Here is a 24,822-nt window from a genome sequence, read left to right as displayed (position 1 = left end):
TACACTAAAAAAGGTTCTTCAATCTATTGCTTTGAATTTGTTTGATTTGGGACAAACCATATGATATCTCATTGAGCCTATTGAAAAAGCAACTAAGAAAAATACCTTAGTAGATCATTTTTTAGAAATACAGAACCAAGGTAGTAATAGTGATTACAAAAGCCATAGAACAATGCAACAGTATCAATGGGTTGAATTTTATTTTGGAAAAGATCAAACAATCTTCCTTTCTAAATGGCTCCATTGAAAGATGCACCAGTTATTTGTAACTGTATTGTTTCTATATGAAATCAATCAATTCATGGAAGCTTGAATTTCTTCAAGAGTTCGGCCTTTTGTTTCAGGTACCAGCATGACTATGAATACTATGACTGCTGCACAAACAAATGCATCCAAAAAATGTACCTGAAAGACTTTAGTGGACATCATTAGTTTAACAAAATTGTATTGAACACCAAGAATTCTAAAATTTGGTTCCAAGGCCAGAAAATTTTTACCCTCTTTTTGGAAGAGTAAAAACACTACATAGGAAAAATGTTGAAATAAGTAATGGCATAATTCCAAAATTTGCTTGAAAGATTTTGTCCTACATGTAAATTTTCTTGGAATGCAAACATTTTAAACTTGACAGCTATATGGGAAAAAAATGCAGAACGAATCGTGTGAGCTCTAATTCATGAGAAAGTTAAAAGTGTAGGATACAGCCCAAGAACCACAACAATTCACCAATGTCACTAGGCTTCCAGCGGTTCCCTTTATGTGTAGTGGGAAGATCTGCATCAGAAGCAGCTTAAATTAGGCATGAATTTCCTTAGTAATTTCATTTTCAATGATTAGTGATGGTCTTCACAGATTCATGGTTACCTCAGACATTATATCCCAAGGAATTGCTCCTAATCCTACTGAATAGAATGCTTTAATTGATGGATAAAGAAGGAATTAAAACAACGACAGACCAGTGTTGCGCATTGGTTGCTTCTGTGAGGATCTCATTGGTCACCTAAGACACCTGTGGCAGAATATTGTAAAACTAAGTGTGAAGTTCTACAATGTACTGAGAGTCAAAAACACTTATGTACTTTTGATAAATTGTAATTCTTATTCTAAAAAAAATGCCTAAAGAAGGACCTAGAATGTTGGATGGAAAAACACTTTTAGTCTAGGATACCTTCATAAGAAAAGTCAGTAATGTAAAAACTACTGTAGAGCTCTAGAGTGTTTGTTGAGGAGATGTTAATGTTCTAAGAAATTGTTAAAACCACTAGATTGAAGATCACTGAAATACTTTTGGTTGTCCATACAGGCAGTAGAGACCTATAATTATGAAATCTCTAGTGACAATATAACCTTCAAAGGATTTAGCATCGTAAGAGTCCTGACACTGAAGTAGCTATGTGAGAAATATTAGCAGCCCAACTACACATGTAGTTACAAGTTGCTAGGGGTTGGCACATAATAACTGATAAGGTTCAGCAAAGGGCTTGAGATTTTCTAAAGGTTTAGGAACCAACTAAGGAGCCTCACACTACTCAACAATACTGTATTTCCACAGTAGAATTGTCCTTGCCAACTTGAAGAAAAAAACAATGTCAAGTATAATTAATTTTTCGATCAGAGTAAACAATGGACAATCTCAACGAAAGTATAAACTGTTGCAATACAAGAGCCAAAAACCTTTTAAGTTAATCAGTTCTAAGTATTTGTATGAAAATATCTGACTTGCAAAACATATACCAATTAAAATAATGGGATAGCTCCAAGGAAAAGTTAAGACATCATTAGAATCAAACCCTGATGAATAGAACTCCACACCAGTTGGTAGAACACACTGAAATTCAGAACACAGAAACAATTCTGTGTTAATCTCACAAGATAAACTTTCCAAAAAATTATTAGCATTGGAATAGTAAGAATTACAATTCTTGCCAGATCCACCAGTTCATCTCTACAGTTGCACAAGCAACAACAAGACCATGTTTGGCCCATGGTTTTAATTGCCTAAAAGATCATTCAACACTTTAAAAGAGATTTACAAAGTGCATGATTGCACATTGAAGCACTTTAAAGTAGAACAGATTTGGAGCACAAAAGTTCTTTTCAATAAAGTTAGAAATGAGATGCTAGTGCATTAGAGCCTTCAGGAAAAGGTTTCAGAGTTTGCTACTTTCTTTTATAAATACTAAATAAATAAAAACTACTTCTTTACACTGAACAATTCAGAGGAACATTGGTTTAGAGCATAAAAGTTCTTTTCAATAAGGTTAAGAGTGATATACTTTTGCATTAGAGATTTCAGGAAAAGGCTTCAAAGTTTGCAACTTTCTTTTATAAATACTAAATAAAAACTACTTCTTTACACAGCTTTTCAGAAGAACATTCTATAGAAACTACAGCTTTGCCAAATGGACACTAAATCTAACAAAATTTCCACTCAACAAGTAAAGAACCAGCATTTCAGAACTGATAGAGAAGTATAGCAGAGAACACATAACAAACCGACCCATTCTAAAAATATATATATTCAGACACAAAAAACACATCAAGATGGCAAGTGACACATGCAAAAACAGCATAATGTAAAAACATTGCTGCAAAACTAAACTGTTTTTGGTTTTTGGTAGACAAATCAAAATCAAACACTAGGACAAAATAGACAAAAATTGTTTCCACGTGAACGAAATCAATTTCTTATTTATCAGAAACAACAAAATTTTCATTCTTTCATGAATCAAAATAAAATAAGGAAGAGTTATTGAAGATAAAAACAAATAAATAAAAGCTAAGACAAAACTGTATACAGCCAAACAACTAAAACACAAAAAGACAAGTACAACTCTCAAGAGAGAATATGCTTCCCCACAAAAGGCCTCTTGAAGTGGGGCACCTTGGCCAACAGATGATTGGTTATCCAACATATTAGCCGATTGATTAGCCACATGAGCAAGTATAACAGCTACCCGCATTGTGCGGATAAACCAGTGACCTTAGCAGTTAAACATCCCATTTCCAAAGTCCTTGCCTTCTCCATGAAACCCAAGAAATAAATTGAGGTAAATCACCTTCCACATGGATATTGTTGAAGCCCAAGGAAGTAATTTAAGACTAACTTTCCAACAATGCCAATAACTCCACCTCAACAACCAAATTTTCTCCAGTAGGTTTAATGGAATCTTTAACTATCCTACTCCCAGCCTTTGAACATTCCTGCTAATACCTAACTGGCATAAGTTCCCCAAAGAGCACCCAGAAAAATTAAATTCAAGGCAACCGAACCAAGACAAGAGGTGGCATTCCACTCAAAATGAAACTCCCAAACCCTCCTACTTACTTGAAAATTGATACTAATCCAGCAAGATCATACTCACAAGGGTTGAAGAGAAATAACAGAAACAAGAGACACTGATGAAGAGGAGACAAAATACAGTACATCCCATAAAGACTCTATAGGCCTCTATCTATCCTTGAAGATCCTGACATTCATCTCTAGCCAATTCACCTATTAATAAAGTAGGTGTATCATTTGCTAAAATCAACATCATATATGTCAGATCTAGGAGGATCCAAAAATAATATAGTAAAACATTGACGAAAGATATTGTTAACGGGATAAAGTTGATAAGAAATCAAGTGTTACTTGGTTAAGTCCCTGCATCAATATCAACTGGAATTTGGATTGGCTCTTAAGTAGATGTTCTATTCCTTAAAAATGATCTTCTAGCAACTTGGAAGATGGATTGGTTTAAAATAAACAAGATTGAGGTAAAGAATTTTGGTTGCATTAAACGTCCCTAGGAAATTTTAAACCAAGGTACAGATAACTAACCCATGTTCAATAGAAGTTTCCGACCTTATTCTGGGTTCTCGAACTTGTGTCCTGTTCTGAGACTTTTGATTTCCAATCTATTGCTGCCTTGTCTGATTCCAGAGAAGCAAACCTGCATTAGATGAAGTTCCATTGTCATATTCACTCTATCAAAAAGGTACATATAGATGCAGGTGGGAAGGTGTCAGCTAGCCAGCTGGTAAATTCTCTGGGCAATGTACTAAAAACCTGGATCAAACCCTGTTTTTCAGGTTGGAGGATTTTTGGTTATCAGAGAGAACCACCCTCATCTATTATGTAGGTCATTGTCTTTGAAGAACACAAAATAAAAATAAAAATAAATGATAAGGACCAAAGTGAAGAAGAAAGCAGATACAAAGGGCCTGTTTGGTTGCTGTTTTTGAAAACTGTTCTAGAAAACAATTTTTGAGAACAGTTTTTAAGAACAGTTTTTGGTGTTTTTTAAAAAAAAATTGTGTTTGGGAACTGAATTTTGAAAAACAGTTTTTGTTCTCAAAAACAAAAAAACATGTTTGGTTGAGTTAATAAAAAAAAAAATTAGAACAAATAAAACAAAAAACATGTTTGAAAGATTTTTTTTTCTTTTCTAATTAATAAAATATTTTCTTCAAGTAATTTTATATTATAAATTTATAAATAATTTTTAGATATATAGTTCATTTAAATTAAAAAAAATTATTTATTTTATTAATTTAAAAATAAAAATATTTTTTATATTTTTTTAAAATAAATCAAACATAATAAAATTATTTTTATTAATATTTTTTTATTTAATCTTTAACTTTATTAAAAATTATAGTATATTTTATTAAGTTGAGATAAAATTGTTCTCATGATGTTAATTTTTTTTTATCTCTACTAAATCTAAAATTCAAAATGCCACCCACTTCTCCACCCACTTCTCTCATCGGGCATCAAGAAGCCCTTTTCTAAGTTGCCCTCCAGCCGAGAGAATCCGTAAAAGGCCCTATTTTCCTCTGCCACTCTCAATCCTCATAGGTACTAATCTAATCATGTTATTATTATTATTATTATTTTTTGCAACCCCCATTTGATTCCCAAGAAAATCCATCCCCCATTCGATTTCCGAGAAAATCCAAGCAAAAACCCTGCAACCCCTGTTTGATTCCCAAGAAAATCCATCCCCCATTCGATTTCCGAGAAAATTCATCATCATTTGATTTCCGAGAAAATCCAAGCAAAAACCCCAAGGAAAACCAAAAAAATGGATTTTCTTTTGCTCCTTGTGTTTTCTGGATCCGTTTTAGGGGTCTCTTTGCTATTGTGCGATTGGATTTAAATTTCACGAACCTTGAATCAAAACTGAGAAACGGGAAAAATCAAGAAGAGGCGAGCCACTATGCTGGAGAAGAGATGAAAACGGGAAGAAAAAAAAAATACGGGAAACAGATTGTTTTTTTTTGTTTAATTTTGTTCTGTGAACAGTAAAAAAATGGGGAAAACAAGATTTTGTTGTTCTCTAAACAGTGTCATTTTGAGAACACGGGAAATAACAAAAACAAAAATCACTCTCTTAACCAAACAAGTTTTTGGTGTTTTTTGTTTTCAAGAACAGAAAACAGTTCTTGAAAACACTAAACAAACAGGCCCAAAGTAATCGCAAAACAATTGTATATGGATATTAAGGACCAAAATCATTCAAATTCTGAAAATCAAATGATAAGCATTTAGTTTGCTATACCTCCAAGTTATATTAATCTATAGCCCCAATAAGCAGCCCCAATGTCTTCATTTATTGCAATTAGGTCAGCACTAATGCCTTTTTTGCCAAAAAAAAAATACAATTTTGATGCTTAATACCATGGATATAATAATATAAAATATAACATTAAGATAAAAATTAAAAAAAAAATAACATTAAGATATTTTGACAGACTTCCTTCACTGCTCCATGCGTTGTTTCACATTCAATTTTTTCGTTGATTTATTGGTTTCTAACCGATATATTGCCCATAAAAACTGATTTTTCAAGGGAGAATTGTGTTTTATATACCCAACTGGGCTTGAAAATTGGCCCAAGACCCTTATATCTTTTATATTTAAGCCCAAGACCTAATGAAATAGTGAAAATTAAGTTGAAAAACATTACTTTTCAAAATTTCCTGAAATGCCCTTGGTCGGCAAAAATGAAAAAAAAAAAACAATGGGGCACTTCTCTTTCCTTTCTCTATCTTTATTCACTTTACCTTTCTCTCACATATTAATTGTGGGACCATGTAAATTAATTCCTAATTAAGGAAGTGTCACTATTTTCACCAATTATTTTTCTCTCTAAAAAAAAATTGGAAATCAATGGTTGGTTAAAAATTATTATTACTATATTTTTTAAGTAAATATTTTTTTAACACCTCATAATTTTTTTTCAAACTTACAAAATATATAATAAATATTTTTTAAACAACTTAAAAAATAGAATTATTCTTTTTTATCTAATATATATATATATATATATATATATATATATATATATATATATATATATATATATATAAGTTATTTTTTATATAAATATCTTTAACGTTATACACAATTATTTGAATATTTTCTCTATTTTATGGATAATACATAGATATTGTCTTAATATATTCTTTTGTAACATGATCATCTTTTAACTAATGGTGATAATTAATTTTTAATTGAATAATGTATTATAATTTAATAATTTAAAAAATATTAAAATACCATTTTAAATATGGAATAGATGTGAATTTGACATGATTTAAATTATTAAAACACGATGTCATCAAGTCAAGCAAATGTATCATAATTTTCTCTTTTTTTTTTCCTCATGCATGATTTCACAAAAAAGGTAGTACCTAAATATTGTGATTAATTGTCCTTTATATGGGATGTAAATGTACTAAAAAAATTGTTAAAACTACTCAAACGAAATATGCAATTATAAATTTTAGATGATGAAATTTAAAAATTCAAATTGTAACAATTTTTAGGTGAAGGAATGTGTGGGGGAAAAGTGTTTAATCCTTAGGTGACATTAAAAAAAATGGTTTAGAGTTGATTAAAATCTTGCATAAAAGGTAGCCTTGTACACCCCCTATACAGTTAGTATTTTTGTCTTATACAGTTAGTACATTTGTCTTATATAGTGAGTATAACACCCTTGTACAATAGTGTAAATTTCATATACAATTCGTGGATGACAAGAAAAATAAAGAAGTGATTCAAAATCGATTAAAATCTTTTACAAATGGTAACCTTGTACACCCTTGTACACTTAGTACATTTCTCTTGTACAATTAGTGTATACACAATTGTACAATGATGCAATATATCCCTCTTAAGTTATGTGTCCACGTATGTATGTTAACCATATTTCTAATGGTTTAACTGAGAAAATGGTGGATGAATTAGGGCTCATTTTTTTTCCCCAAACATTATTACAAGGGAAAGTATTGGAATTTCCATGTGGGAGTTAAATAAAGTGCATGACATGTGTATGTAATTCATGGGTGACAAGGAAAATGAAGAAGTGATTTATAATTGATTAAAATCTTTCACAAATGGTAGCCTTGTACACCCTTATACATTCTCCTTGTACAGTTGGGAGGTGTTTGGTATGTCAGAATAGGGAATGGAAATAATATTTTGTTTTCTTTCCTATTTCTTAGTGGAATGGAATGAATTTGATGATTCCATTTCTAGCATTTGGATGAACTTAGGAATGCAAGATTGAAATGATTATTTGTTTCCATTCCAATGTTTGATAATAATAGGAATGGAAATGAAAAAGAAATAAATTTACAATAATATCCTTACATATAATTTAAAATATTTTTTTATTTTTACTTTTTTTTAAAAAAAATAAAATTTGAGAGGTTTTTTGTTATTAAATAATAAGACTAAAAAATATATATATACTCAATAAATAAAAAATTAACCATAAAAAATCGTATAACCCTAATGCACAAATATTCAATTATTATTTTTATTAAAAATTTGAATAATTTGTCATGCTTAAGTAGTTATAAAATTATATTTTTCAAAAAAAAATTATTTATTATAATATTTAAATTCTCAAAGCTAGCAAATGTTTTTCCTATTTTCAAAAGAGGAAATAAAAGAATTCAAATTTATTCTAATTTTCAACAAGTATCATATCCGATAAAATCCATAACCTTAAAAAATTTTAAATATTTGTTTTTTTTTTTTATCAAAATTTTAAATGATTTGTCATGCAAAAAAAGCTATAGAATTATATTTTACTAAGAAAAAAAAGAGAAAAAAAATATAAGAACATATAAATTGTCAAAGCTACCAAATACTTATTTCTTATTTGAAAAAAAGGAAATAAAAAAACACAAACTTCATTCTAGTTCTCAATATAAGTACCATATCTACTAATAAATATTAAAAAGATTAAATATTCTATGTTTGACCTCACAATCATGGGTTTTTTAATCATTAAATTTATTGGTTGTTTAAATAATGTCCATAATTTGCCTTAATCGGATGCCCACAACAGAATGCCTGGGAAGATCAATAGTGACAATGGTACAGAGCTCATCTTGACTTTTTCTTGAAGTTGGAGATTTTAATTTAACCCCACCTAAATATTTTATTACACTGTTGTTTGAATCTTTCTATGTGTCATCGGTCGGTCATTCTGGTAATCTAATTTATTGGATCTGGAAAGGTATGAAAATCATGTTTTATTGGCATTGGTGTTGTGATGTGATGTGGCTTAGGTCGGGAGATTTGCATCATGCAAACCTCCTTGGGCTGTCTACATCAAACTTAAAGTTGGGCCAATATAGATCAATAGCAGCTGGAATAAAAAAATTAATCAATGTTGGTTTCTCGGTGCTTAATGGTTTGTTTACTGTTAAATAGCAATGATATGGAGAGATCTTCACTGTGGCCCATGCTAAAGTTCCAAAATGAGCCGGAAATGCAGCAGATTTTCTGCGAGACGGCAGAATCCATAGCTTTAACTAGGAAAGGAAGACGCCGATAATAATAAACAAAGGGGAAAAGAAACCAAAAGTTTTGTTTTTGTTTGTTTTTTTCTTTTTATTTTTTTCCTAACCATTAAAAATTTTCAATATTGTAAACACGTGAAATCGAAAAATCTTTTTCCAACCATTTCAATTTTTCTCTCCAATCTCCATTAATACAAGATAAAGAAACATCAAAGATTCCAAACATAAATTAATAAAAAAAAAATTAATCAATTTATAGAGAAGAAGAAACACATATAAAGAAGTAGAAGAAGAAAGAGAAAATAAGGTAAACCTGATCGAAGATGTAGAAGGAAGTTTTCAGAACCTAGTTGCAGCAAACAATGACGAATCCTAGATCCAACAATCAAAATGAACATCCAAAACCCTATAAATTAGAAATTGATTTTTTTTTTTAAAATATCGTGGAAGGTTTAATTGATTCAATTTGAAAGAATCACTTGTTGCAGAGAATTGGATGATGAGTGAGTCTCTAACTTTGCAAAGAAGATAAGAAGTGGATGATGAATGGATCTCTACCTTTACAAAGAAAGTTTGAAGAACAAGATAAGAGGGTAAAATAGTGATTTAGGTTATTTTATATTATCAAATAGGTTTAATGAATCAGAATACCACCTACTTTTAATGAATGCAAATCCGACTTATAAGTTGGATTTGATTTCTGCCGGAATAATTTTTTATTTTATTTACGCCTTCTTAACATTTATCCAAACATAGGAATATGGGAGAAAAGGAATGAGATGTCTATTCCCACTCCCTATTCCCGTGTACCAAACACCCCCTTAGTGTAATACTATTGTACAATAACGCAATATATCCCTCTTAAGGAATGTGTTTACGTACGTGTGTTAACCATATTTCTAATGGTTTAACTAAGAAAATGGTATATGAATTAGGGTTAAATTTTTTTCCTAAAACATCATTATTAGGGAAAGTATCGGAATTTCTATATGAGAGTTAAATAAAGTGCATGATATGGGCATGCAATTCATGGGTGACAAGGAAGATAAATGAGTGGTTTAGAATTGATTAAAATCTTTAACAAATGGTAATCTTTTACGCCCCTGGTACATTTAGTGCATTTCCCTTGTACAATTAGTGAATACCTTTGTACAATGATACAAATTAAATATAATTTCAATAGTTTGATTAAGAAAAAGAGCGGAAAACTTAAATCCATTTTTTTTTTGTGAACATATTATATTTTTGTGAAAAAAAATATACAATTGACCGATTCATTTATTTAATTGTGAACATATTATATTTTTTATTTTATTATTAAAATAACTAATAGAAAAAAAAATCAATAAATAAAATTTAATTCTTTTTATTATTTTCATACAAAAAAATAGTATTAAACAAGGTATTCAATTTTCATTTTTAAAAATAATTTTCTTTTTTTAATTAAACATATTTTAAAAAAGAGACAATATAGAAAATAAAAATTATTTTTAAAAATAAAAGAAGTAAAAACTAAAAAAAATATTTTAAAACCAAACTCAAATATAATCTATACAATTTTTAACTATTGTTTTCATTTAAAATGGGTAAATATACCATTTAACCCTTTTATATGAGAAAAATTCGATCTCTATTATACTATGCATTAATATAATCCATTTTTAAATACGAAAATATTTTAATTGGATATTTAAAATAAAAACTCTTCATCCATTCTTTTTTTTTTTTTTTTAATTCAATAACTTTTCAATTAAGTCAAATTATTAAAAAAATCCTTAATAAACAAATTTGCAACATTTCATATAACTTATTACCAAAAGTCTATGTTCAAAAAATTATTAAAATAAAGAAGGAAGAAGATTAAAAAAAAATTAATTTTTTTATTTTATAATAGTAAAAAAATAAACTTTAAAAATACTTTTTTAGTATAAAAAAAAAAATAGTAAATATATTTATTTTAAATAGTGTTTTAATCATTAAATTATTTACTTCTAAAATCTAAAAGATAATTTTTATTCATTTAAATTATTTTTTTTTCAAAAGTATTTCCCAAAATAGTTTTCGAATCATTAATATAATTTTTGTTTAGAAAATAATGCCGATTTTTCAATTATTTTTAAAAAAGTTTTAAAAAAGATTAAATAATGAAAGATTTTATGGAAGTGACATATAAAGAGTGGTGACATAAGGACAAAAATGATGGGTAAAAGTTAAAAATGTATTTTTGTTTATTCCTATCTCATATATTTGTAATCAATTATTTGAAGGACCTTTTATTAATTATCAATAAAGCCCAATTCTCCCATTTTTGAATCCATGCATTGGATATTGACGCCCGTGACCAATGAGAAAGCCGGGCGCTTACGGCCCAATAGTTTAAAAATTGGGCCGGCCCAGGGTAGCCCATTGTCACCTGACTTCACAGTGTACACCGCTCTAGGGTTTGTTTGCAGAGCATAGCTGCATAAGAAGAAGCCCTAATCTCCATCAACACAAAGGCATTCAATATTTTTCTGGAAACGCTGCGGTTCGAGCCATCTCTGAGTTTGAGGTACTGTTTCAGTCTCTGTTCCCCATTCAATAAATCGACTTCAAGGTTAGATACAATTGTTTGGATGCTGAGAAAATACTCCATAGGTTAGATACAATCCTTTGGACACTGAGAAAATAATGAGAAAATGAAGAAAAGAAAAGTTTCAAATCGCATTTATTTCACTATAAATAGGACTCCGATAATACAGAAAATGATGCTTTACGTAAAACACACATGATTCTTTGGCTTGGATGATCTGATTATTTATTTATTATTAGTATTGTTGTTTTATTGTTGTTATTATTGTTATTATTATTATTATTATTATTATTATTATTGGATTTTTGGCTGCAAAGGAAGTGAGGAAGATGACATAGGAATTAAAATGTGGTTTTCTTTTATTTTTCTTTATTTTCTTGGTAACCAAGCAGAGGGTAGGTGCTTTATAAGTTAGGAATGCTATTTCTGGAAGTTTTGAAAATTAGGGTTTCTCTCTGAGCAGACATGGAACTATTGCAAGTTTGGATTACAGCTAAGACTGAAGTTTTTGTTAGATTGACGATCTTTGGTGTTGGGAACGCTTTCTCCTATAAAAATAGATTCAGTTTAGATGCAGAGAAAATATGAGAGAAGTAATTAAAATTTTGAAGAGCAAAGTTTTCAGCACTGAGGATTAGGGAATACAGAAAAATGCCACTTTACTTGAAACTCACACGGACTGTTTGGCTTAGTTGACATGGTTTTGTTTTATTTTATTTTCTTTCTTTCTTTATTTTTCTGGAAGCAAAAGATTAGAGATAGCATAAAAATGAAAATGTTGTTTTCTTCTTTTGCTCCTTTTTCTTGGAAACCAAGCATACATAGGGCTAGGGTTTCTCTTTGAATGCTTTTAACTCATCACTCTATTGCTGAAAATTTTGAATTCTAGGATTTCATTTTGGACTACAACTCTAGCTAGAGTTTTGGGAACATTATCTTGTACAATTATATATATTTGGGTTGTATTGACGTTTACTAATTTTATCATGGAAACATAAATGGTACCTGATGAAAATGGAAGCCTTTGAGAAAAAGAAAAAGAAAAAAAAGAGCTACAAAAATGAAAAAATATTTAGCTTAAAAGAACTTAAGGTGCAAATAAGTAAAATGAATTTTAATTTTATTGGTGATAATCAATAAATTATATAAAGATCAATTTGTTATCATTTTTGAGATGAATTATAAATGATATAAGGGTGAATTCATTATGCTTGCTATAGTTAAATAATAAAAATATGGAATATGAAGGAAAATAAGTAATATAGTAAGGGTGCTTCAGGAAAAAAAGAGTCTACAAACTTTTCGTACTTCTATATATAGCATAAATATAGATGAATTGTGTGCATTGGTTTGATTTCGTTAATCTTTAGCAACTAGAATGGTATTTACCATTTTTATTAGTAACACGTTTTTGTTGTTGTTGATCTATGAATTGATGGCCCTTTTTATTTTTATTTTTTTATGACTACACAGAAGGTTTTGACAAGAAGATTTTGGCTTTAATGGGTAGTAAGAAAAGGGGTTTAGAATCCATAGAGGAAGCAGAGGATGAGGGGCCTATTGATAAAGTTGAATCTGAGCAATCAAAGAAAAAATTGAAAAAGGAGAAGAAGAAAGATGGGGAAAATGCAAGTGCAGCTTCTGTCAAACCAATGGAGAGAAGGAAGAAAAGGAAAGCATTGGACAAAGAGAGGCATGGGGTTTCTTCTGAAAATCATGAATCAAAGCCAGTGCAAACAGGTTCGGAATTGAAAGATGCTGATGATATCAAGGAGCAGCCAGCTTCTTCACCCAGCAGTGGTTTGCCAGAATTCCATATTACTGTTTTTAAAGACTTGGTATCGATCAATGCTTCAGTAAGAGAAGCGGCAGTAGAAACGATGGTGATGGAGTTGCAGGAAGTTCAAAAGGTGTATGATAAGCTTGGGAAAAAGGAGCTGGTTGAGCGTGGGCTGCAATTGGAAGCTGAAAAGGATGATGGTCTTAACAACTGTGCTCCTTCTTTGAGATATGCTGTTCGTAGGCTTATCCGTGGGGTCTCATCCTCAAGAGAGGTGCGTTGAGTTGGCTTGTTTCTAAATTTCTTATAACATCATTGTTTGTATTGGTGGGTTTTTTTTAAAACGTGTGGTTAAATATTTATCCATTGATTATGGATCTTGATAATTGGAGTGAAAATAGGATGAACTAAATAGCTAAATGTAACTCTTTTTGTAATTGGAACCTTATCATTCATCGGAGTTGTGATGATTTTTAAGGCTAAAATTGAACTTCCTTCTTTTGTAGCTAGGCCATGAAACTATATATAATATTCTGGTAAGCATAGTTAACTCTAGTTCTGATTTTATTAATGCCCTTCCTATTTCATCTGTTCCTCTGTGGTAAGTGAGATTAACTTCTTGTCTGTTTTCTTACAAAGAGATTAATAAACCAGGACATACCTCTGATTGCTTGTACTATAGTTTCTTTGCCTCTTTTTTGAACAACTTCTTATTCCTTGGATGACTTTTTCCTCTCTAGGGGATAAATTTTGTATTGTTGTAAAGGAATAGTTGTGCATTTAATATACATATCCAGAGCATATGTTTGGGCATCAAAACTTTCCCCAAGACCATAACAAGTTAGAAGGTCCCAGAAAGCAAAGGGAATATACTATTGGGAGAAAAAAGAAGTCAAGCAAATTTAAAACTAGGTGCTTTGGTGAAAGTAGTGTTAGCTATTGGTTTCAGTCTGATCTTAATCTACTAGGAACACATTTTAGGAATTAAGAAACTCTAAAACGCGTTTTCTGTAGCAGTGGGAATTCCCATCTGTGTCCCTTTTTCTGTACTACGTATGATGTCAGCGTCCTCTGGGTATTTTTTTGCATAAATTTGTCTAGATATGTTATGTTTCAATTGTTTTATATATGTTGGATCCTTTCTTAGTGAAATACAATGGGATGCTTCTCTCTGTCTTCTCTTCTCTTCTCTTATGATCTAGTACATTTAGCAAATAATGCTTACCATGGATACCAGTGTATTCTTGTCAGTGGCTGGTTTCTATTGGGTATTGCTGGTTTCTATTTGCTATTTTCACATGTGCATTAGAGATTTGTTTGCTTTTGTTACCACATTGGCTACAAACATTTTGGCTTATTATTTATAGAAACATCTGACTGCGAACAAGATAAAAAAACTTCCGTCTTTTGTGGTTTTTTTATCCCTTCCACAAATCTGATTTATATGTTGTCAGATCTGCCACTCTACTTACAACCATGGAATTTCATTGATCTGTTTACAGATATTGGTTGGTCTCTGCATGTTATATCAAAACATGTGGAATCAAGTTACTTACTATTCATTGATATGGAACCACACATTTTTTTTTCTGCAGTGCTTTTTGTTACAGGAAACAGTTGGCTATCACTATTGCAAATTTATGTGCTAATTTGTGGGTCATGTGTGATTTGGTATTGCTTTTTCAGTGTGCAAGACAAGGTTTTGCTCTGGGTTTGACTATCTTAGTCAATAAAATTCCCAGCATCAAAGTGCAATCATTCCTGAAACTTATAGTTGATTTGTTAGAGGTTTCTTCTTCAATGAAGGGTCAGGTGGGTGATAATTCATTTATTTTTTGAAGTATGTTATGACCGGTTCATGAATTTCCATCTGAAAATCTTTAAGTAGCTTTTTTTATGGCATTGTAGGAAGCAAAGGATTGTCTTTTAGGTCGCTTATTTGCTTATGGTGCCCTTGTTCGATCAGGAAGACTAGTTGAAGAATGGATTTCTGATAAAAACACTCCCTACATCAAGGAATTCACTAGTCTTATTATCTCGCTTGCAGCCAAGAAGCGATACCTGCAAGAGCCAGCCGTTTCAGTTATTTTGGACTTGGTTGAAAAGGTAATTTAGCCTATTCATTATTGTTCTAAAGGAAAAATTGATTCTATGTTTGAAAGTTTCTGCATTTTTATTTTATATATGTTGCAGAAGTTGGGTGAGATTCCAGCTTCTTTTTTTTTTTTTTTGAACTACGAGAAGACTCCAGTTATTTTCTATTGATTTTATTGTTCTATTCCTCCTGGAGTGGGTTTTTCAAAACCTGTCTCAGGCCCGAACATAACCCAATCTTTGACTGGCTTCGGGCTTTGTGCCAAAAGTACACCCCTAGTTCTCAGGCTCTGCTGAGTCTTGAGTAGGATGTGAAATGGCCTTGGGCATCCAGGACTTGGGCTTTGAAGGGAATGACCTGAACAGGTTGTCAGGCTCAAGCTCAGAGTTCAGGTTTTTTTGAACTCAAATTTCAAGCTTGAAATATTGAACTTCAGTCAAACTTCAAATTTCAAGCAGTATACTAACGGTACAAGCTAATCATTAGTATAGTATGGGATTACGAAGCTTTATGAATTATAGTACAAGTAATAGTAATAGTAATAGGTGTTCTTTTCCCATTCTACATAGGCTTTTCCCTTTCTTGTTCTTCTATTACAATAATTTCTATTCATACAAAAAAAAAGGGAGAAAATTATGACTAATAAAACTATAATTTTCTCATATATGTCATATCTTGGCCTATGATGTTCTTAATCAAGCTGCATGATTCACTCCATTATCTATCTCATCTAGCTACTGAAAGTGGAAATTTATCAGTAAGCTAATAGAATGTGGACAAATCTGTGACATGGATTTCATATCTTGAATAAATTAAGCATATTCATATAATGGATTATGTTATGACACTTAATCTTAGACCAAGTGGTGTTTCTTTTGCAGTTACCTACTGAAGCCTTGTTGAGTCATGTACTTGAAGCTCCGGGAATGAATGATTGGTTTGAGGGAGCCACAGAAGTTGGAAACCCTGATGCGTTGCTCCTAGCTCTGAAAATAAGAGAAAAAAATTCTCTGGACAGCAAAATATTTGACAAACTCTTGCCAAATCCTTTCAGCCCCAGCAAGCTCTTTGCCACAAGCCACTTATCATCCCTTGTCAATTGCTTAAAGGTGATACTCGGATTTATCTTTAAATATCAAGTTTTGTGCTGAATAAATAGGGGAGAAGAGATTTAGTCGCCTTTCTGTGGTGCACTCTTGATGCTATCTATGTACTTGGTTGCACCCCATTTTTGTTAGGTGGCTTTAATAAGTTTGCTTATTTATTTATTTTTAAAAAATAGAAAGTTATCTTATGTTTTGAGTTTCTGTGGAGTATTGCAGGAATCTACCTTCTGTCAACCAAGAATCCACAGTGTTTGGCCTGTTTTAGTAAATAGTCTTTTGCCTGATGTTGTATTTCAAGATGAAGATGTGGTATCTTCAAGTTCCATTAAGAAGCACAAAAGGAGTCGCAAGTGTAGCTCTTCTGAAGAAGACATTGCAAAAAACCTCCGGTGTTTCTGTGAAGTTCTTATTGAAGGATCCCTTCTTCCGTCATCTCATGACCGCAAACACTTGGCATTTGATGTTCTGCTTCTTCTCTTACCAAGGTTGCCCGCATCTTTCATCCCAATTGTTCTTTCTTACAAACTTGTCCAGTGCTTGATGGACATACTTTCTACCAAGGACACTTGGCTGCATAAAGTTGCACAGTATTTTCTTAAAGAACTATCAGATTGGGTCAGACATGATGATGTTAGAAAAGTTTCTGTCATCATGGCTCTACAGAAGCACAGCAGTGGGAGATTTGATTGCATTACACGGACAAAAACTGTTAAAGATTTGATGGCAGAGTTCAAAACAGAATCTGGATGCATGTTGTTTATTCAGAACTTAACTAGCATGTTTGTGGATGAAGGTCATGCTTCGGAGGAACCTTCTGATCAGAGTCAGACAACAGATGACAATTCAGAGCTAGGTTCAGCAGAGGATAAGGAATCTGTTGGACCATCAGGAAATTCTGATTTTCTGAGAAGTTGGGTCGTAGATTCCCTCCCTAGTATCTTGAAATATCTGAAGCTGGATCCTGAAGCAAAGTTTCGGGTGCAAAAAGAGATATTGAAGTTTCTAGCTGTTCAGGGTCTATTTTCTTCATCTCTTGGCACTGAAGTGACATCATTTGAATTACAGGAAAAATTTAGGTGGCCAAAAGCAGCCACCTCTAGTGCTCTTTGCAGGATGTGTATTGAGCAGCTCCAGTTATTACTGGCAAATGCTCAGAAAGGAGAGGGTCAGAAAGTAGAGGGTCAGGAAGGAGAGGGGCCACGAGCATTGACAAGCATACGTGAACCAATTGATCTTGGTTCTTACTTCATGCGATTTCTTAGTACATTACGCAATATTCCTTCAGTTTCACTCTTTCAGACATTGAGCAATGAGGATGAGAAGGCATTCACTAAATTGCAAGCTATGGAAAGTAGGCTTTGTAGAGAGGTAATTTTTTTCTATGAGCCAAACTGACTACCCATGTTCTCTCTGTGTGTATTATTTGTTTTGGTTTGGTGCTGCATTGGTTTGATACTCTGCAGAGTGCTTTGGCATCTCAGATTACATTTGCTAAGATGGCTTATAAATAGAAACTTGACTGTAAGATATGCCAGAGCCCAGGTCAAGTTTCTAAATCAGCGTATTGAAATGATTTATTCATATTGGTTTTGAGATGGACAATCTTCTAAAAAAATTTTAGTGGGTCATCTGCTGCAAGTCTTGTTATTGTAATTGAGATTCTTTATTTGAGATTGTCTTGATGCAACTTGCTTGCATTTTTGTTTCTTTTCAATTCTTTTTTTTTCTTTTTAATTGTCTCCTTTGTCATTTCCTATGATGTTTAGCTCAGTAAACTGATGACCACTTTTTCCAATGCTATATATGGCATATAACGCCTACAGGAAAGAAACTGTCTTCAGGAAAGAAACTTGAGGCTCAGTGCAACAGCAAATAAACTGCATGCTCTCAGGTACTTGCTCATCCAGTTGCTGCTGCAAGTACTCCTTCGACCTGGGGAATTCTCTGAAGCTGCCTCTGAACTTATTCTATGTTGTAAGAAAGCCTTCTCTTCTTCTGATCTCCTTGAATCCTCTGGTGAAGATGAGTTAGATGGTGATGAAACACCTGAGTTAATGAATGTCCTTGTGGATACATTACTCTCATTGTTGCCAGAGTCATCAGCTCCAATGCGGTCTGCCATTGAGCAGGTGAGAATGGCAAATCAATCTCCTTATTCTCATCTTTTGATCATTTATGATTCGGTGTTGTGTTACAGATAGTCCACTCCTCGTTTCTTGTACATTTGTTTGGGTGTAAACAATTTCATGAAACGGTACCTTTTTACACAACATTTTATCAAATGAAGCAGGGAAACTGCATACATCTTAGTTAATGCAGTCTGAGTAATGTACATCTGATATTTTAACTACTCAGCTTTAACCTAGACTACCTAGTATTGAACTACCCCTGGTCCTGGCTCAGATTTGCAAAATTTCTTCAATTGCATTTTCCTTTTCATAATTCAATTGCACTATATTTTCTATGAAATCTTAAATTCATTAATGAAGGAGAAAATTGATTTTGGATTCCTAAATGTGGGCAAAAGTGATCGTGCACATATAGATAGATCTTGTAACACTCACCTTCCAATGATTACCCTACCCCACTGTTTTCTTATCCTTTTCAGAATTTTGGTTAAGGATTAAATAGAGAAAATCACCAAACTAAATCATTATCAGGTGCATTTTTGTTAGGGATTAAGGAATCGGAACTGAAAAACTTGTATTTAGGCTTGGACTGTGACCTAATGGATCGTGGCTTTTTGTGGAAGATTGTCAGCCAACTGAAATTCCAATATAAGAAGTGACCTTCACAAAAGGCCCTTGAGGTGGCTTGACTCTAGTGGTGGTAAGGGTTTGCTAGGGATGAGGGAGGTAACTGGTTCGGTTTTGTTTAGTGGCGAGAAAAGAAAAAGAAAAGAAAAGTGAATTTAACAGATCATACTGACTCCATAATGAACATCGAAACACCCTTAGGGGTTTCCTGATGCTCCATGTTGTTGCTTAGAAAGGAGAGGATATAATTATATGGTTTTATGATAAAAGTTAACTCAAATTAGTTATAAGGTATGCCCCCAACATAAATATAGGCTTTTCCTTTTCTTTGTTTTCTGAGGACATAAAAAGAAGCAATCTTACTTACTCAAGAGGATTAAAACAGAAATTAGTTACTTGTACAAAACCTTAATTTCTTATTTTAAAATATAAGGATTCGTTAATATTATTGTTTAACTGGGGTCATCATATTTGATTAAAATAATTTTGCCATTCTGGCAAGCAAAGCTCTCCCAATAATTGGTGTTTGGATTTCTGAAGTTCTGTTTCAAATGTAATTACAGGGTTTCCACCTTTGATGATTTTACTTGTACATAGATTTATAAGTCAGGTGTTAGTTGTTGATATTCTCTTAGCACTGTTTTTTCGTTCATTAAATACATTTTTTCAAACCTTGTTATTCAGTGTTTGTCGGTTATCATCCTTTGATGCTAGGCTGTGTTTTACACCATCCTAATACTAGCCTAAGTTTTTTGTCTGAGAAGTTGAAATGACTGATCAGATATCAGCTGCTTTACTAACATCAAATGTAGGATCATTTATCTAGCACATATCAGATATTTATGGTTTTGAGAAAGAAATAGCAGTTACAGGATTGAGGTTAAAACTTGGGAAATTGCAGGTAATGAAAGTAGCCTAGCAACATATAAAGATGTCTTTGTTACGAATATTTTACTTACTATGGATATATGGCTCCAGATGAGGGCTTTGCTAATAGATTGTTCCTTCTCTTTATGGTATTTTCAACACTTACAATATAGGAGTGTCCGGCTTCCTTTTTGTTTGTAGGTTTTCAAATATTTCTGTGATGATGTCACGGATGATGGACTGCTTCGGATGTTGCGTGTCATTAAGAAAGACCTAAAACCTGCTAGACATCAGGATGCAGAGAGTGAAGATGATAGTGATGATGATGATGATTTTCTTGATATTGAAGAAGCTGAGGAAATTGATGAAGCTGAGACAGGTGAAACTGGTGAGAGTGATGAGCAAACGGATGACTCTGAGGCAGTGGTTGGAGTAGAGGCAGTTGAAGAAATTCCTGAAGCTTCTGATGATTCTGATGGGGGAATGGATGATGATGCAATGTTCCGAATGGATACTTATCTAGCAAGGATTTTCAAAGAGCGCAAGAACCAAGCTGGGGGTGAGACAGCTCATTCACAACTTGTGCTCTTCAAACTTCGAGTCCTTTCCTTGCTGGAAATTTACCTGCATGAAAATCCAGGCAAGTGTTCATCAATTTTTGAAATTGGTCAATTATTTGTTCTTAGGTATTCCATTCATTTTTATGCTGCGAGCCTTCATCCCTTCATTGGAGCATATCTAGTTGCTCCCCCTCCCCTCCAAAGTGTTATATTTGCTAATAATAGTATATAATGTGGACATGTAAAAAAATCCTTCTTTTACTGTTTACCAGAATTGTGTAACTACTCCTTCCCAGTTTGAGTTTTCTTTCTGGTTGAATTTTTGGGGTTTGATTAGGGTGATTTTGTGTTGGGCTAATTTGACTAAAATTATCAGATCCTTTTGTATTCTAAAAATATTGAAAATGGTAAAATAATTAGATTTGATTTCTGGAGCCTAATCAGAATATTACATGTTTACAACAATGTTGTGAAATCTATCCACTAAGTCTGAAAGATGTCCAACCTGACCTGTTTTGGTAAGTTGGAGTGGGATGGCAGGCCTGGGATTGAAATCTCCAGATCTAGTTAAACTCGAGATAATGATTTTCAATTAACCAAAGAATAGGCATCCTAGGGATGCACTTTAGACATTCATCGGTTTGGAAAATTAGGCAAGAAAAAATTTTACTCTAAAATTTAGGAATAAATGTTATCATCATTCCATCGGTTGATTTATACTAAAATTTAACTCTAAAACAGTACTATTTCATTAGTTCTTAGGACCACTAATCCTTTCTCTTGAAATTTAAACTTTTGTCGCAATCTTTCTGATTTTGAGGTAGGAGATCTTGAAAAACTCATGTTCTTTCTTTCTTGTTTGCACTTATACCCCTTTGTACCTCATGCGAGAGCTTGGGGTTTATTTTCTTTAGGTTTATTTGTAGTGAAAACGTTCTTTTGAGTCTTGTCTAACCATACTGATCCAATTCCATTATTCCTTATTGGTTTTGTTTGGAAATCACAAGTTCCTTTTAAGGTCAAGCCCTTTCCTTGGTTAGTGGCACACAAGAAGATAAACACCAATGACATGCCACAAATGAGAAAATCCTACAAAGCCCATAATCCTGATGTTTGTTTGTTGCGTATGGATAATGATGAAATGGTAGATCATTTTTTCTTACATTGTCTTTTGACTTTGGGGCTATGACATAGACTATTCAAATTGGTTCATTTGGATTGGGTTCCTCCTAAGAGTATGACCATCTTATATAAAGAGTTGGGAAGTACCAATAGAGGCAAGGTGTTGTGGTAGTTTGCTTGTCTTACATTGATGTGGGTTGTGTGTGGTGGGAAAGAAACACTACGATTTTGAGGACAAAGCGAGAACTTCAGAGGGTCTTTGGGATGTCATTCATTTCTTAACCTCCTTTTGGGCCTCTTGTACCCTTTAAGTGAGAACTTGATTGGATGTTGGTGTGCAGGTCCAAAGGTGTGGGCTAAGCAAGGAGTGATTGCTTTTTTTATATTCCCATTTGGGTTGTGGCACCTCATAGTTGTATAGATTTACTTAGTATTTTGAAGGTTCCTACATACTTTTTGTGTAGTTTTTTGGAGTATTCCTCATTCTTCTATTGTACTTATTCTTACCTACCTTAATATATTATATTGTTGTTTCTAATCAAGAAAAAAAAAAAAAAAATTGCTTATGAGGCCAGGGGGTTAAGCAGGTCACTTCTTAAGGGAAGGCACACTGCTTGTTTTGCTTGGCGCCCCGGATTACTATCTTATTGTGATGATTTATTTAATATGTTGTTACATGTAATTTATGTAATTTTAAGATCAAATGCCATGGTCTACTATATAACACAGGACTGATTTTCTTGAGCTTCTGTCCTAATCCGTGCTTGTACTTATCTTTACTGCACAGGTAAACCCCAGGTTTTGTCAGTGTACTCAAACTTGGCTCAGGCATTTGTTAAGCCACACACTGCAGAAGGTAGCGAGCAGCTTGGACAGCGCATATGGGGAATTCTGCAGAAGAAAATTTTCAAAGCAAAGGAATATCCAAAGGGTGAAGCTGTGCAACTTTCTACACTTGAATCTCTGCTGGAAAAAAACTTGAAGTGGGCTTCAAAACCATTTAAGAAGAAGAGATCTTCTGAAAATCCGTCCAAGAAGAAACAGTCAGCTTCCAGGAACCGTCATAAAATGATTGGTTCTCTTGCTCAGAATTCAATATTTTGGATTTTGAAGATCCTTGATGCAAGAAAGTTCCCAGAGTCTGAACTGCAGGGGTTTTTTGATATTTTCAAGCGTGTTCTAGTGGGGTATCTTGATAGTAAAAAGATTCAAATTAAATCCAATTTTTTAAAAGAAATATTTAGAAGACGACCATGGATTGGGCATCATCTCTTAGGCTTCCTTTTGGAGAAATGTGGCAATGCAGAATCAGAGTTCCGGCGAGTTGAAGCTCTTGATCTGGTGATTGAAATATTGAAGTCACATGTGTTTTTTAACACTGGTGTAAAAGGTCAGGAGGCATCAAAGAAAATGTTGAAAAGCCATCTGCCTAAACTTGGCCTTCTAATAAAGGTGTTAGTAACAAATATGCCAGAAAAGCAGGCAAGGCGTACTCATGTGCGGAAATTCTGTGGCAAGGTCTTCCAGATGATATCAACCTCTAACCTGACCAAGTCTTTTCTCAAAGATTTGCCACCTGATGCTCATGTTGCTTGTGAAACCCACCTTGGTGAGGCTTTTCTTGCTTTGAAGAAGCTGGGACGCTAGGGGATATCAAATTTTGTTGTGGGAAGGTTCGTATGAAGAATTCAATTCCTGTCTATTCAATAACAGGAAATTTCAATGATAAATGCTACCTCTGCAAGCTACACTTATCCAATATCTATCAGGGTCTTCAGCTTCTCAAGCAGTTGTGACTAGATATTTGCTTGCAATGCTCTTTTGGGCTTGCTTTCTGATGGTGCTCAGCTCGGTGTCCAGCTCTGATAACTATGGAAGTATGCTGAAGTTATTTAAAGCTTGCTTCACTGTCATCTATGGTTTTCTATAGTGCGAGGCTCAGCATATAGCAAGTGTTTGCTAATACTCAGATAAGCCATGAACTTTGGAGGTTTGGTTCATTTTTTCAGCTCATGTTTTGTTAAAAGGATAAATCTTTCAGTCTTGAACACAAATTTTTAATCATCAATCATCATCTTAGCATGTTGATTTTCTCTCTTCTGCACCAACTATATGTTGGACATTTCCTTCCCTGCTGCTGAGTGGTGCTTAAAAGTTAAAAACGCTCTATGGTAAGATTTTGGACAGGAAATGCAATGCATGCTAGTAAAGATGTCCTAAAACTGAGGTGTAGGTATCAGACTTAGATGATTGTTCCATTTCCAAGGAAGTGTCAACTTAAGGTGTTGGTTTAGGGGTGGTAATTCATGTTGATGGACATGTTCTTGTTGTGTCAAACCCAAACATGACCTAATTTTTAAAAGGGTAACATATTATGTAATTTATTTAATAATCAAGTTGAGTTACGTCTTATTTAAATCAATATGATTAACCTTTCTAGGTGACATGTTTATGATTTGATTGTTCTATTTATTCAAGATCAAATTTTAAATGAGTTAAATATGAAGTGAACTAAGATTTAAGCCACTAATCGCTCTCCTAATTAAGAAATTTACGTAGGGGTGATAGTTTGATATCAGTCATCAACATAATTTTTTATAAAGCATTGATGTTTTTGGGTTGCTTGACTAAAAGGTCATTAAAACTCAATTTTGGAAATCTAACCCTTCATAATTTTTTGGGCTTATTTTTGATAAAAATGCTCTTATTTTTTTCTTTTAAAAAATAACTTTAAAAAAAAAAAAAATGTACATGTAAATGATCTCACCAGTAACTCAGTGGTAGAAGCTATACTATGGAACTTCATATGATCTCTATGCAAAACAGGTGCGATCAGGCGTCGCGTGATACGTCAATACCATTGCACATATGGATCATAAAAATCCATGGTAGTAATGGCAAGTGGTTCTGTCACAATACGCTCAGAACGAGTAGCCCAAAGAGAAATGTATTGAGCATGGAATGTCACCCAATCATACTGATGTCGTCCTTGCCTATCCACTAAATGTAGCTCCATATCTATTAAACAAGGTGGAGGTATCCCTTGTTGCATAAGAAACTAGCGTAAAACTCGCTCTGGTATATGCCACTCAATAATATCAAAGCAAATTAAAGGTAACATAGTTCGCCAAATTTCTTCATCAGCCTGACATATAGCCG

The 24,822-nt window shown here is 32.9% G+C and overlaps 1 protein-coding gene across 1 annotated transcript; it reads left to right on the top strand.

The window, feature by feature from the left end:
• Positions 1 to 11,171: 11,171 nt before the first annotated feature.
• LOC100268096 (rDNA transcriptional regulator pol5) lies at positions 11,172 to 23,756 on the top strand. Its single transcript, XM_010649744.3, has 9 exons — positions 11,172 to 11,356; positions 12,851 to 13,431; positions 14,844 to 14,969; positions 15,066 to 15,263; positions 16,134 to 16,361; positions 16,575 to 17,726; positions 18,182 to 18,487; positions 20,183 to 20,621; positions 22,451 to 23,756. Exons 2-9 carry the CDS (start codon positions 12,880 to 12,882, stop codon positions 23,308 to 23,310), a joined length of 3,861 nt encoding a protein of 1,286 aa, XP_010648046.1. The 5' UTR covers positions 11,172 to 11,356; positions 12,851 to 12,879; the 3' UTR covers positions 23,311 to 23,756.
• The last annotated feature ends 1,066 nt before the right edge of the window (positions 23,757 to 24,822 follow it).

The sequence above is a fragment of the Vitis vinifera genome, chromosome 3 (assembly GCF_030704535.1).
Source record: "Vitis vinifera cultivar Pinot Noir 40024 chromosome 3, ASM3070453v1".
Lineage (NCBI taxonomy): Eukaryota > Viridiplantae > Streptophyta > Magnoliopsida > Vitales > Vitaceae > Vitis > Vitis vinifera.
Note: the sequence above shows the minus strand (reverse complement) of the source record. Positions and strands in the feature narration are given on the sequence as shown.

Coding starts and splice junctions, on each gene's coding strand:
- LOC100268096 (XM_010649744.3), top strand. CDS start 12,880: ATGGGTAGTAAGAAAAGGGGTTTAGAATCCATAGAGGAAGCAGAGGAT. Junction 15,264..16,133: donor TTTTGGACTTGGTTGAAAAG/GTAATTTAGCCT, acceptor TTTCTTTTGCAG/TTACCTACTGAAGCCTTGTT. Junction 20,622..22,450: donor TTACCTGCATGAAAATCCAG/GCAAGTGTTCAT, acceptor TTTACTGCACAG/GTAAACCCCAGGTTTTGTCA.